Consider the following 15001-nt stretch of genomic DNA (forward strand, 5'->3'; position numbering starts at 1 on the left):
TCTAGGAGCTGAGGTCAGATCCCAGGGAGAGGACTGGGGTTGGCTGTGTGAACAAAGACTGAAGGGGGCAAGTGTGCCACAGCTAGCCTGGAGGGAGTCCAGTAAAAAGTCTGGAACTACCTAAGAGGCAAGAGACCATTGTTTCAGGGTGTGCGAGGAGAGCGGATTAAGAGCACTGCCTAAATGAGCTCTAGAGCTGGGCGCGAGCCGCGGCTATCAGTGCACACACCAGAGATGGGCATGAAACGCTAAGGCTGCTGCTGCAGTCACCAAGAGGCCTGTGAGCGAGCACAGGTCACTATCCACACCCCCCTTCCGGGGAGCCTGTGCAGCCCGCCACTGCCAGGGTCCCGTGATCCAGCGACGTCACATTGGCCTCTGCAGCCACAGGCTCACCTCGCATTCCATACCCCTCCATCGTCCTGGCCTGAGTGAGCCAGAGCCCCCTAATCAGCCACTCCTTTAACCCATCCTGTCTGAGCAAAGAATAAAAGCCCTCAGGCGACCTACGCGCAGAGGCGGGGCCAAATCCAAAGCTGAACCCCAGGAGCTGTGCGAACAAAGAAGAGAAACGGAAATTTCTCCCAGCAGCCTCAGGAGCAGCAGATTAAACCTCCACAATCAACTTGATGTACCCTGCATCTCTGGAGTACCTGAATACACAACTAATCATCCCAAATTGAGGGGGTGGACTTTGGGAGCAACTACAGTTGGGGTTTGCTTTCTGCATCTAATTTGCTTCTGGTTTTACGTTTATCTTAGTTTAGTATTTAGAGTTTATTATCATTGGTAGATTTGTTTTTTGATTTGGTTGCTCTCTTCCTCTTTTTTAATATATATATTTCTTTCCTTTTTCTTTTTGTGACTGTGTATATGTGTGCTTCTTTGTGTGATTTTGTCTGTATAGCTTTGCTTTTACCATTTGTCCTAGGGTTCTGTCTGTCCGTTTTTGTGTTTCTTTGTTTTTTTAGAATAGTTTTTGTTATCATAGCTATTTGATAACAAAATAGCTATCATAGCTTTTTTATCATAGCTATTTGTTAGAATAGCTCTTGTTATCACTGGTGGATTTGTTTCTCGGTTTGGTTGCTCTCTTCTTTCTTACCTTTTTTTTCCTTTTATTACTTTTTATTTTTTTAAAATAAATTTATTTATTTTTGGCTGTGTTGGGTCTTAGTTGCTGCGCAGGCTTTTCTCTAGTGGCAGTGAGTGGGGGCTACTCTTCATTGTCATACGCGGGCTTCTCACTGTGGTGGCTTCTCTTGTTGTGGAGCATGGGCTCTAGGTACACAGGCTTCAGTAGTTGTGGCCTGTGGGCTCTACAGTGCAGGCTCAGTAGTTGTGGCATACGGGCTTAGCTGCTCCGCACCATGTGGGATCTTCCCGGACCAGGGCACGAACCTGTGTCCCTTACATTGGCAGGTGGATTCTCAACCACTGTGCCACCAGGGAAGCCTTATTACTTTTTACTTCATAAATTTTTAATAATTTTAAAAAATATTTTATTTTAATAACTTTATTTTATTTATTTTTTACTTTCTTTCTTTTTCTCTCCCTTTTGTTCTGAGTTGTGTAGCTGACAGAGTCTTGGTGCTCCGGCCAGGTGTCAGGCCTGTGCCTCTGAGGTGGGAGAGCTGAGTTCAGGACATTGGTCCAACAGAGACCTCCCGGCTCCACGTAATAACAAACGGCGAAAGCTCTCCCAGAGATCTCCATCTCAACACTAAGACCCTGCACCACTCAACGACCAGCAAGCTACAGTGCTGGACACCCTATGCCAAACAACTAGCAAGACAGGAACACAACCCCACTCATTAGCAGAGAGGCTGCCTAAAATCATAATAAGGTCACAGACACCCCAAAATACACCACCAGATGCATTCCTGCCCACCAGAAAGACAAGATCCAGCCTCATCCACCACAACACAGGCACCAGTCCCCTCCACCAGTAAGCCTACACAACCCACTGAACCAAACTTACCCACTGGGGGCAGACATCAAAAACAACGGGAACTACAAACCTTCAGCCGGCGAAAAGGAGACGCCAAACACAGTAAGTTAACCAAAATGAGAAGACAGAGAAACACACAGCAGATGAAGGAGCAAGGTAAAAACCCATCACACCAAACAGATGAAGAGGAAATAGTCAGTCTACCTGAGAAAGAATTCAGAGTAATGATAGTAAAGATGATCCAAAATCTTGGAAATAGAATGGAGAAAATACAAGAAACGTCTAACAAGAACCCAGAAGAACTAAAGAGCAAACAAACAATGATGAACAACACAAAAAAAGACATTAAAAATTCTCTAGTAAGAATCAATAACAGAATAACTGAGGCAGAAGAACTGATAAGTGACCTGCAAGATAAAACAGTGGAAATAACTGCCACAGAGGAGAATAAAATATGATGAAAAGAACTGAGCACAGTCTCAGAGACCTCTGGGACAACAGTAAATGCACCAACATTAGAATTATAGGGATTCCAGAAGAAGAAGAGAAAAAGAAAGGGACTGAGAAAAGATTTGAAGAGATTACAGTTGAAAACTTCCCTAATATGGGAAAGGAAATAGTCAATCAAGTCTAGGAAGTGCAGAGAGTCCCATACAGGATAAAAGCAAGGAGAAACACGCCAAGACACATACTAAGCAAATTATCAAAAATTAAGTACAAAGAAAAAATATTAAAAGCAACAAGGGAAAAACAGCAAATAACATAAAAGGAAACCCCCATAAGGTTAACAGCTGCTCTTTCAGCAGAAACTCTGCAAGCCAGAAGTGAGTGGCAGGACATATTTAAAGTGATGAAGGAGAAAAATCTTCAACCAAGATTACTCTACTCAGCAAGGATCTCATTCAGATTTGATGCAGAAATTAAAACCTTTACGAACAAGCAAAAGCTAAGAGAATTCAGCACCACCAAACCAGCTTTACAACAAATGCTAAAGGAACTTCTCTAGGCAGGAAACACAGAGAAGGAAAAGACCTACAGTAATAAACCCAAAACAATTAATAAAATGGTAATAGGAACATACATATCAATAATTACCTTAAATGTAAATGGATTAAATGCCTCAACCAAAAGACACAGGAGCACCTCAAAACATAAGGCAAATGCTAACAGCCATAAAAGGGGAAATCGACAGTAACACAATCATAGTAGGGGACTTTAATATCCTACTTTCACCAATGGACGGATCATCCAAAATGAAAATAAATAAGGAAACACAAGCTTTAAATGATACATTAAAAAAGACGGACTTAATTGATATTTATAGGACATTCCATCCAGAAACAACAGAATACTCATTCTTCTCAGGTGCTCATGGAACATTCTCCACGACAGATCATATCTTGGGTCACAAATCAAGCCTTGGTAAATTTAAGAGAACTGAAATCATACCAAGTATCTTTTCCAACCACAACGCTATGAGACTAGATATCACAGGAAAAATCTGTAAGAAATACAAACACACGGAGGCTAAACAATACATTACTAAATAAACAAGAGATCACTGAAGAAATCAAAGAGGAAATCAAAATATTCCTACAAACAAATGACAATGAAAACACAATGACCCCAAACCTATGGGATGCAGCAAAAGCAGTTCTAAGAGGGAAGTTTATAGCAATACAATCCTACCTCAGGAAACAAGAAACACCTCAAATAAACAACCTATCTTTACACCTAAGGCAATTAGAGAAAGAAGAACAAAAAAACCCCCCAAGTTAGCAGAAGGAAAGAAATCATAAAGATCAGATTGGAAATAAATGAAAAAGAAATGAAGGAAACAATAGCAAAGATCAACAAAACTAAAAGCTGGTTCTTTGAGAAGATAAGCAAAATTGGTAAACCATTAGCCAGACTCATCAAGAAAAAAAGGGAGAAGACTCAAATCAATAGAATTAGAAATGAAAAAGGAGAAGTAACAACTGACACTGCAGAAATACAAAGGGTCATGATTACTACAAGCAACTATATGCCAATAAAATGGACAATCTGGAAGAAAGGGACAAATTCTTAGAAATGCACAACCTTCTGAGACTGAAGCAGAAAGAAACAGAAAATATAAACAGACCAATCACAAGCACTGAAATTGGGACTGTGATTAAAAATCTTCCAACAAACAAAAGCCCAGAACCAGATGCCTTCACAGGCAAATTCTATCAAACATTTAGAGAAGAGCTAACACTGATCATTCTCAAACTCTTCCAAAATATAGCAGAGGGAGGAAGTCTCCCAAACTCATTCTACGAGGCTACCATCACCCTGATACCAAAACCAGACAAAGATGTGACAAAGAAAGAAAACTACAGGCCAATATCACTGATGAACATGAATGCAAAATTCCTCAACAAAATACTAGCAAACAGAATCCAACAGCACATTAAAAGGATCATATACCATGATCAAGTGGGGTTTATCCCAGGAATGCAAGGATTCTTCAATACATTCAAATCGATCAAATTGATACACCATATTAACAAATTGAAGAATAAAACCATATGATCATCTCAATAGATGCAGAAAAAGCTTTTGACAAAATTCAACACCCATTTACGATAAAAACTCTCCAGAAAGTAGGTATGGAGGGAACTTACCTCAACATAATAAAGGGCATATATGACAAATCCATAGGCAACATCATTGTCAGTGGTGAAAAACAGAAAGCATTTCCTTTAAAATCAGGTACAAGGTTGCCTACTCTCACCACTATTATTCAACATACTTTTGGAAGTTTTAGCCACAGCAATCAGAGAAGAAAAAGAAATAAAAGGAATCCAACTCAGAAAAGAAGAAGTAAAGCTCTCACTGTTTGCAGACGACATGATACTATACATAGAGAATCCTAAAGATGCTACCAGAAAACTACTAGAGCTAATCAATGAATCTGGTAAAGCAAAAGGATACAAAATTAATGCACAGAGATCTCTTGCATTCCTATACACTGATGATGAAAAATCTGAAAGAGAAATTAAGGGAACACTCCTATTTACCATTGCAACAAAAAGAATAAAATACCTCAGAATAAACCTACCTAAGGAGACAAAAGACCTGTATGCAGAAAACTATAAGACACTGATGAAAGAAATTAAAGATGATACAAACAGATGGAGAGATATACCATGTTCTTGGATTTGAAGAATTGACATTGTGAAAATGACTATACTACCCAAAGCAATCTACAGATTTAATGCAATCCCTATCAAACTAACAATGGCATTTTTCACAGAACTAGAACAAAAACTTTCACAATTTGTATGGAAACACAAAAGACTCCAAATAGCCTAAGAAATCTTGAGAAAGAAAAACGGAGCTGGAGGAATCAGCCTCTGTACTTCAGACTATACTACAAAGCTACAGTAATCAAGACAGTATGGTACTGGCACAAAAAGAGAAAGACAGATCAATGGAACAGGATGGAAAGCCCAGAGATAAACCCACGCACATATGGTCACCTTACCTTTGATAAAGGATTCAAGAATATACAATGGAGAAAAGACAGTCTCTTCAATAAGTGGTGATGGGCAAACTGAACAGCTACATGTAAAAGAATGAAATTAGAACACTCTCTAACACCATACACAAAAATAAGCTCAAAATGGATTAAAGACCTAAATGTAAGGCCAGACACTATCAAACTCTTAGAGGAAGACGTAGCCAGAACACTCTACGAGATAATTCACAGCAAGATCCTTTTTGACCCACCTTCTAGAGAAATGCAAATAAAAACAAAAATATACAAATGGGACCTAATGAAAGTTCAAAGCTTTTGCACAGCAAAGGAAACCATAAACAAGACGAAAAGACAACCCTCAGAATGGGAAAAAATATTTGCAAATGAAGCAACTACAAAGGATTAACCTCCCAAATTTACAAGCAGCTCATGTAGCTCAATATTAAAAAAACAAACAACCCAATCCAAATATGGGCAGAAGACCTGAATAGACATTCCTCCAAAGAAGATATACAGATTGCTAACAAACACATGAAAGGATGCTCAACATCACTAATCATTAGAGAAATGCAAATCAAAACTACAATGAGGTATCACCTCACACCAGTCAGAATGGCCATCATCAAAATATCTACAAACAATAAATGCTGGAGAGGGTGTCGAGAAAAGAGAACCCTCTTGCACTGTTGGTGGGAATGTAAATTGATACAGCCACTATGGAGAACAGTATGGAGGTTCTTTAAAAAACTAAAAATAGAACTACCATATGATCCAGCAATCCCACTGCTGGGCATATACCCCGAGAAAACCATAATTCAAAAAGAGGCATGTACCACAATATTCATTGCAGCTCTATTTACAATAGCCAGGACATGGAAGCAACCTAAGTGTCCATCAACAGATGAATGACTAAAGAAGATGTGGCACATATATACAATGGAATATTACTCAGCCATAAAAAGAAATGAAATTGAGTTATTTGTAGTGAGGTGGATAGACCTAGAGTCTGTCATACAGAGTGAAGTAAGTCAGAAAGAGAAAAGCAAATACCGTATGCTAACACATATATATGGACTCTAAAAAAAAAAAAAAAGGTCATGAAGAACCTAGGGGCAAGATAGGAATAAAGACACAGATCTACTAGAGAATGGACTTGAGGACACAGGGAGGGGGAAGGGTAAGCTGGGACAAAGTAAGAGAGTGGCATGGACATATATACACTACCAAACGTAAAATAGATAGCTATTGGGAAGCAGCCACATAGCGCAGGGAGATGAGCTCGGTGCTTTGTGACCATCTAGAGGGGTGGCATAGGGAGGGTGGGAGGGAGACGCAAGAGGGAGGAGATTTGGGGATACATGTATATGTACAGCTGATTCACTTTGTTATAAAACAGAAACTAACACACCATTGTAAAGCAATTATACTCCAATAAAGATGTTTAAAAAAAAAAAAAGGAAGCATGGCAACATGAGAGACACATGCTGATTAGGCCAATGCAATGAAATCACCTCACCTGCACTTGAGGTACAGTAAATCCTCAGGATATCACCCCTCTGTCAATTCTGACGAAGTTAAAAATATGCAGTAGCAGAGCTGCCTACCAAAATAGGTTATATGTTCCTCAAAGAGTCATCACTGCTTTTCAGAATTGGAAAACAGTCAATGCTATGTACATCGCAGATGAAGATCCAAAGATGACCTCAGAAAATTAACCCACTATTCTGAGCAAATCACTAACCCTCTACCTCACCTTTCTAAAAGAACATTGTGTCTTTCAGAAAATCTCAACTGGGCTACCTATGGATTGGCCTGCCATCTCAGACTCTAGAACCCCTGAGCCAGAACTATTGCTGCTTGTAAGGGACAATTCCAGTCCACATGAATCTTTCCATTCTATGAACTTTTATTTTCCTTATTATCTTAATTATATTGTTTTGTCCTCTAATTGTCTTGGGTGTACATGAGAGGTATATGAGACATTATATAAAACAAAACAATAGTAGCTTTGAAGCTAAGAGACCTGGGATCATGCCCTAGCTCTGCCATTTATTACCTATGACCAGGAACAAGCCCATTAACCTATTTGGGAAAATATTTATATATCTGTACTACAGGTATACTGTAAACTATGTAAAGAGAAATTGTTATTACAGTAACTAGTATTCCCACACAGGTATATTTCCTGCCTTCAGAAGTAGTTTGTTTTTTTCGATGAGATATAATTGACATTATAACATTACATAAGTTAAGCAACAAGGATGTAATGTGCAACACAGGGAAATAGAGCCATTATTTTGTAAAATCTTTAAATGGAGCATAATCTACAAAAATGTTGAATCATTACGTTGTCACCTGAAACTAATACAATATTGTAAATCAACTATACTTCAATAAAACGTAACACTGTGCAAGTGTAAGGGATGATTTGATACACATATTGCAAAATGATCAATACTGTAGCATTACCAACACATCATGTCTCACAATTATTATTTCTTTCCTGGTGAAGACAATTAATATCCAGTCTCTTCGCAACTTTGAGGTTTATAATATAGTATTGTTGACTACAATCACTAAACTGTGCATTACATCTCCAGGGCTTACCTACTAGTTGCAAATGTGTGTTATCCTCTAATAACATCTCCCCAATTCCCCCACCCCCAGGCCCTTATACCATTCTACACTGTTTTGTTTTGCTTCTTTACAACTTCAAATCTTCTCTGGCATCTAGCAGACATATACGTAGGTAGTCACTCAATAACTACTTACTGACTAGAAGATTCCTTTAGCATATAATGATTTAGGGACAAGGCTGATGTTTGCACATTTTATAATATCCACAAAAGGTAGATGGTGAGCTCAGCTGTCATCTTACATAAAAAGAATAATTGTAGGACTGAAGTCTTCAATTTTTTTTAAGTTTATGAATTTTCATATATTCCATAAAGGTTAACAATGAGTCTTAAAATCTGAAAAGAAATCCTAAGGTGAAAAGAACTCCTAGAACAAGGAGCTCTCCACGTTTATCCTGCAAGTTTTCTGCACCTGGTTTTGGTCAAGACTGTGGCTAACCAGTTGTCAAGTGGATTGAACAATACTAAGTTCGTCAAATACTGAAGACCTACTACATTTAGAACACTCAAATGGGAGTCACAAAGTCATCATTAACGTAACTACGGCCAACAAAGAAGGATCGCTTTGATTAAAATCTCAGAAATTTGTGTCCCCGTATCACATGGTTTGTTAGACTCAACTATAAGGCAAGGCGATAAACTCAAAAAAGGCTAGCTGCGCACATCTACCAGGTGACAGATATTATATATTGTGTCTATTGTGTAGATATTGTGAAGGTGAGCAAAGAAAGTGAAGCAAAAGAAAGAGGATGGCAGTACTGTAGAAGTGAAAACATTTGTTAGGGATGACCCTGCAGAGAAGCATTATGATTCTCAAGAAGTATATTCCAGCAAAACAAAAATGCTCAGAAGTTGAAAGGAAACTGTAAGATTGAGATAACTTAGATTCAAAAGAGAAAGCTCCTATGACAGTTAAAAACTATATGAAATGAGCTTAAAGAAAGCCAAAGAGAAGACAGTTATCCATAAAAATTTGACATATAATTTACTTTAACAGGTATCAGTTATTATTGCATTTCTTCTATTTCAGGACAAGGGAAATAAAACGGAGGTAATAGGGTTGGGGGAAGAAGGATTATAACATTTCTTGGGTCCTACCTTGTGTCAGACACCTTACTTAGTGCTTTATATCACATTTAATTCTAACAATAAACCCCATGAAGAAAGTATTTCAATACACATGTTACAGATATTGAAACCAAGCTTCAGAGAGGTCACATAGCCCATAATCTGCCTAAATTCAGGGAAATATGATCTTTATATCACAGTTACTGAATGCACCTTTAAACAATTATACATTAGAGAATTTCCTTTGGGGGATGGCTCTAGTCAGGTCTGAATCAGGCTAGTACTTCAAGAGTCAAGGGAAACCTGTAAATTGAGGACTTGACACGTTAGCTTCCTTCAAGAAAGGTTCTGATTGAAAGCAGCCAGATGGAACTGGCCAGAACCCAGGGTGATGAAATAGTCCTAAAAGGTGGGGATCATGTGGGCAACAGCTCCAGGCTGAATGTGAGGTCCAAGGAATACAGTGTTAAAACGATGAAAGTGGCTCTCAAGAGAGCACAGAAATCCACAATTGGAAAGAAGAAGGTACATTAACAGAAGAGCCAACACGAGTTGCCAAAAAAGCATTAAGGGATAGAAATTTTGAAAGTGCACAATAAACTATTGAGAATGAAGGATCATATGCCCTGAACTAAACCCTAGGAAAAAGTATAAAACCCCAGACAGCACCTGCTGACATTTGACCTGTTTCTGCCCCAAACAATTTCTGTTCTAATTCATAAATCAAGGAGAAGCATCAATCAGTAAGATCCAGTTTACATGGCATGAATACAAAGAGGCCATTAATGGTTTCAGCAAGTTCACCATTTAGTCAGTGAAAGCAGCAGAAAGTGTAACTGGCATCGAATCCCTGCAGAACATAAGGGTCAAAATGGCAATTCTTAATTCTTAATGAAACCATTTAATAGAAAAAAGAGCCAACTGGACATCAAGATCGAGTTTTTTTTTTTAAAAAAACCCATAAGCGTAATGCCAAAGAAAGTACTATTCTGTACAACACTGTACAAGTTTAATTATAATAACTTAAAAATATGCTGTGAGAGGACAGTGGTAGAAAAAGAAGGATACTAAGACTTACAGAACAGCCCAGCGAGGTAGGGATTATCATCTCTACAGATGACAACTAACAAATGTTCTGTGTAGGACTTTTCTCCCAACAGTGAGATTCAGGAATTTTTTTAGTCTTTAATGCCCTCATACATTAAAACTTGGGAGAAAATATCTCATCAATATACCCTGAATTGTCTGCACTAAAAGGATAGAGAAAGCCTCAAAACTAGTCACATTTAACTGTTAGACACAGGAACAGTCGATTAGCAAGGAACATTTTGTAAACCATTTATCATTTGACGCCTTCTCTGACCTCCACAGAATCTCTAACACTCTCTATATCCCTTAGGCAGTTTTTTTTTTTTTTCCTTCATGGCACTCATCACACCTGACATACCATATACTCTACTTTCTTACTTGTGAACTCTAGAGGCTAAGTGCAACGAAGGGAGGAAATTTATTTTGTTCACTCTCAACTCCCAGGGTCTAAAACAAAATGCCTGGCTCAAAGTATGAATACAGTGTTGAACGATGAAAGTGGCAAATGAAGAAATGAATATATGTCAGGTTGTGTTATCAATGAGCTCAACTCAAAGATGAGCTTAGGTAGGATTGCACCTTCTGAAAAGTATTTTAGAGTACCAGAAGTAGAAAGATACGACCTAAAATGTATAAAGGAACAAAACCAAAAAGATATGACTGGGTATTCACAAGCACTGTCAGAGTATTGCAGAAAAATCCAGTCCATTCATTGGCTCAATCTGAGCAGAAAGGTACGTTGCAATATCTGCTTTTCATCACACTCAACTTTAACATTTACAGCTCAACTGCCGTAAAAAACTAAGATGGGAAAATCCATTTTGGTACAATCTGCAATAGCCCACAGGAGAAATTTACAAGAACTGCAAGTTCAAGATGAGCAATGGATGGCATTGTAATTACATCACAGAGGAGAAGCTTGATTGACAGATGACATAGAACCTAAAACTCTACCCAAGGCAGAAGGAGAAAAGTACCCAGCCTACTTTTAATAGGAAATGTGTAACCTTAGTTAGCAATGCAAAGCCGAAAGTTATTGCTTGGCCAAGTGGCCAAGTGTGTGACTTGGGGTGAGTAACATGGTGACCTAATAGTTCTGCTTATGATTTTACTAATCTGGCTGGCAACATGATATTGCTGTTAAATGAGGTGCTCTGTTTCTGTCACTCAACTGGAGCAGCGTGGTCACAATCAGATTGATTACGCACATCTAGGTGTAAGAACTCATTTGTTATTATTCCCTAACCTAGATCCATGCATTTACATTGAAGAGCATCACTTTCCCATTTGGTCAGTCATGTTGCATTAGCAAATTCATGAATCAGGGCTGTGTTTATACCACAATTGTGAATTTTAGTTAGTTAAGGTAAAGTTCAGGCTCTGCTCTTGGATTACAATATGCATTGATATGTGAAAACGAGTACAAGAATGGAACCTTGATAGGCAACTATGAAATTCATGCCAAATGGAAAAATTAAAACCAAATGCACATTCTGACCAACACTGATTACATAAACAAATGCTTATGAAAACAAAAAATTTTCTTCTCCCCAAAGATCAACATCTTACAATTCCACTGATAGAGACCCTTGGGGATGGGCATGAGATTCAGGGCAGGGGGCCACCTGCAACTGGTAGAGGCTTAGCTCATGCTGCCAGGTGATGAGTCCAAAGCTTTGAAATTGGGAGTGCTTCCACCAGGCCTACCTATCCCACCTCCTCTAGAACACCCACGCGTCTTCCCAGAGATGTAAGAATAAAGACCAACTTTTTTTTGTAGAACCAAGAGGGTCTGGCATGGTCTGCCCCCTCATCCTGCAGCAAATCTTCCCTTGTACTCTGGCCTTCAGCACACTAGCCTTTCAGCTTCTGGAACATGACCTGCTTCCTCCTTCCACGAGCCCCCTGCACATGTCAAATGTCCAAAATGATCTCCCTCCCATCCCCTACCCCAGTCAAACCCCCGGCCAAAGCTTCACTCAAGAATTTTCCTTGAGGCAACTCATTCTGTCATATGCTCTTGTAACATCAAAGAACCCTCCTTCCTAACACTTGGCTCATTTGTACATTTGCATTTACTTATGACATGTCTAGCTGAGTATCTGTCTCCTCAACTAGATAGTAAGTTCCATGAAGAAGGTACTTTTTTGGTCTCTCAGTGTATCCCAGCACTGAGTACAACTCTGGGTACAGATAGTGAGTTCTACTGCATTTGTGGAAGACAGGAAAGAAGGAAGGAAGGATGGAAAAGTTTAACTCACATTGTCAGAATGTGGCATGGAGCAGAAAAAGATCAGAAACACAAAGGAAAACCATTAACAGGGAAAGCTAACTAGAGCACAGGTAATTGGGACCAAAGCAGATTCATCACTTAGCTTCCTCAGTGCCTAAAGTAGGTACTCCATATTTGTTAAATACTTGAATGAATGAATGAATGAATGAACATAAGGGGCATGGGCAATCAATCCAGATTTCTCTTTCCACATTTGCAACTTGTGCTGCAAGTCTGTGTATATTTCCTGATTCTATGAGTCTGTGGTAGCTTCTCATGCCTTTTCTCTCTTTTTAAGCATTTTGCTCTCCACTTGTCTCTCTCTGTGGCACTGATTATTTTATTTGGTTTTGGGTATTAATCACACCAGGGCTAACAATTGGTTTCAATCAGAATTATCTGTCCCATGTAAAATCTCACTTCCTTCATGTCAACTGAACTTCTTACTTTCTTCATGGTTAAAAGTTACTTAGAACTTTTCTCTGAACGACATGAGTTTGTTACATCCCTTTTTTTTCTTTTTCCACTTTGAAAGATGCCTCACTTGGCATTATACCACTCTGTCAGAAAACGGGCCAGACAGACTAAACACAACTATGATAACACTCTAGTACCTACCAAGACACTGCCCATTCCAGCCTCGGAACCCTTCCGTGCAGGGAACACACTGGTAAGATCCAGGAGAATTCACACACTGCTCATCTGGACAAGTACTTGGAGTCAAACATTCATCAACATCTGAAAAAATAAAAAAGCTAGGTCACAGACATTTTATCAGAATACTAAAACACAAACTGACTCGTACGATGAAGGGGGAAAGAGGCATGTTTTATCTACATTTTGGTGAGGAAAACAGTAACTGAAAAAGTGACACACTGGGTCTGTACTTAAGCACACAGTGAGAATGCATGGCCGAGTATACCATGCATACCATGCATGCAAACCTTTATGGCCCCAATTCTCCAACTGGCAGGCCCAGGCCTCTCCACTCTGGGAATTGGCAGTTCTCTGGGGCCACTTTCTGGACAGCAAACCTTTCAAGTAATAGCATGGCTTTGCCAGAAAGAAATACAAGAAATGGACATGAGAGTGAGGAAGCCATCGATCCACCTGGCTAGGGGTTCTCTCTGCAGACACTGGATGCCCTAGGGAAATCCTTGCTTTGGCTTCATGGCCCCCAAAACATCCTAGGTTTGAATAATTTAAAACACTGCATATGATAGGAATTCCTTGGAGGTGGAAAAAGAATATTAGGAGAGAATGAACTCATCAAATACTTCCAAGATTTTCCAGAAAATACAGTGAATGATCATAGGGTAATACATTCTGGTTTAAAATACACCTTACTTTTCACATTCACAGCTAACGAAAGTTATTAATCCTTGTTCTTTTCAATGTGAGGAGAAAAAAAACACCTTAAATACAAATGGAACTGTGGCAGAGATACAAGAGCTTCAGGCTTTTTTAAGAATAGTAAAACAATAAAATGGAGGAAAAAGTAACATATAGGAGATGGTTCAACAGTTTAAAATGAGTAGTAACACCTTGGGTACCAACCCCAACAAAAATAGGTGTATTTCTGGAGTTGAGTTTTGAATTCAAGTGAGTGGATTCAATGTCTAAGTGTCTCAATATGAGATGTATATAGGACCTCTAATCATACCTAAAATGTAAACAGATTTTTCAGGACATAAGCTAAAAAGTGAAAGAAATATATAATGAATACACTGAACATACATGGGTATTTGAGGTCATCATTCTGGTAAATTCTCAAAAATCATCTCTCATTATATATCACTAGACATGTGTGAAAAGATGCTTAAGGTAAAAGATGCTATTAATAGAATAAGCACCAGGTCAGTGTTGTAATTTTTTTTTTCCTATCAGTGAAAAATTCTTGCCAATAGACAATGACACACAGTGGTTTTTTTTTAGGTCAGATGTTCTGGGACTTCTTGTTCTACAAAAAGATGATGCTTGCCAGTTTCATTTCCCAAACAGCATTACATCCTTCTCTGTATGGGATATTTTAAAAAATGGAACTACAACTGCTAAGTCAGAGAGGGTCATTGAGATAGGCTGGTTTGATAAATAAGGTACAATGCTGAGAAACACAAGACAATATTCCTGCATTTCCTGTTGCTCTCACCTCTGTTTGCTTGTTCCCTCATCTGTAAATGAGGGACTACCGGCCTGGTAATACCTTCACAGAATAAAGTAAGGATGCATGAGATAACGTCTGTAAACTACAACAGACTCCTTGGAGACTGGCGCTGTCTGAAAGCAACTTTGTCAGTGACAGCTGAGAAAATCTTCAGTGAGCCAGAAGCCCGGGGACCTTTGGTTCTAGTCCATGATGAAATGAGAAAACAGCTACATTATTTGACTCCTTCATTTCAAGCCTTTTCATGGGGATAGAATTATATAATTATTTACTCAGGGAATGCTGGTGATATTTCTGTTAAATAATTTCTATACAC

The 15001-nt window shown here is 38.8% G+C and overlaps 1 protein-coding gene across 17 annotated transcripts in view; it reads right to left on the reverse strand.

The window, feature by feature from the left end:
* Window positions 1-15001, reverse strand: part of LTBP1 (latent transforming growth factor beta binding protein 1) — a 425591-nt gene that overhangs the window by 106918 nt on the left and 303672 nt on the right. For all 17 annotated transcript variants that reach the window (XM_022574111.2, XM_089922380.1, XM_089922381.1 and 14 more), the window contains one exon: window positions 13140-13259. In XM_022574111.2, coding sequence (XP_022429819.2) covers window positions 13140-13259 — 120 coding nt within the window. The remainder of the gene's footprint in view (window positions 1-13139; window positions 13260-15001) is intronic.

The sequence above is a fragment of the Delphinapterus leucas genome, chromosome 13, assembly GCF_059928025.1.
Source record: "Delphinapterus leucas isolate spDelLeu-1000000601 "Yukka" chromosome 13, BTC_Dleu_Yukka2, whole genome shotgun sequence".
NCBI lineage: Eukaryota > Metazoa > Chordata > Mammalia > Artiodactyla > Monodontidae > Delphinapterus > Delphinapterus leucas.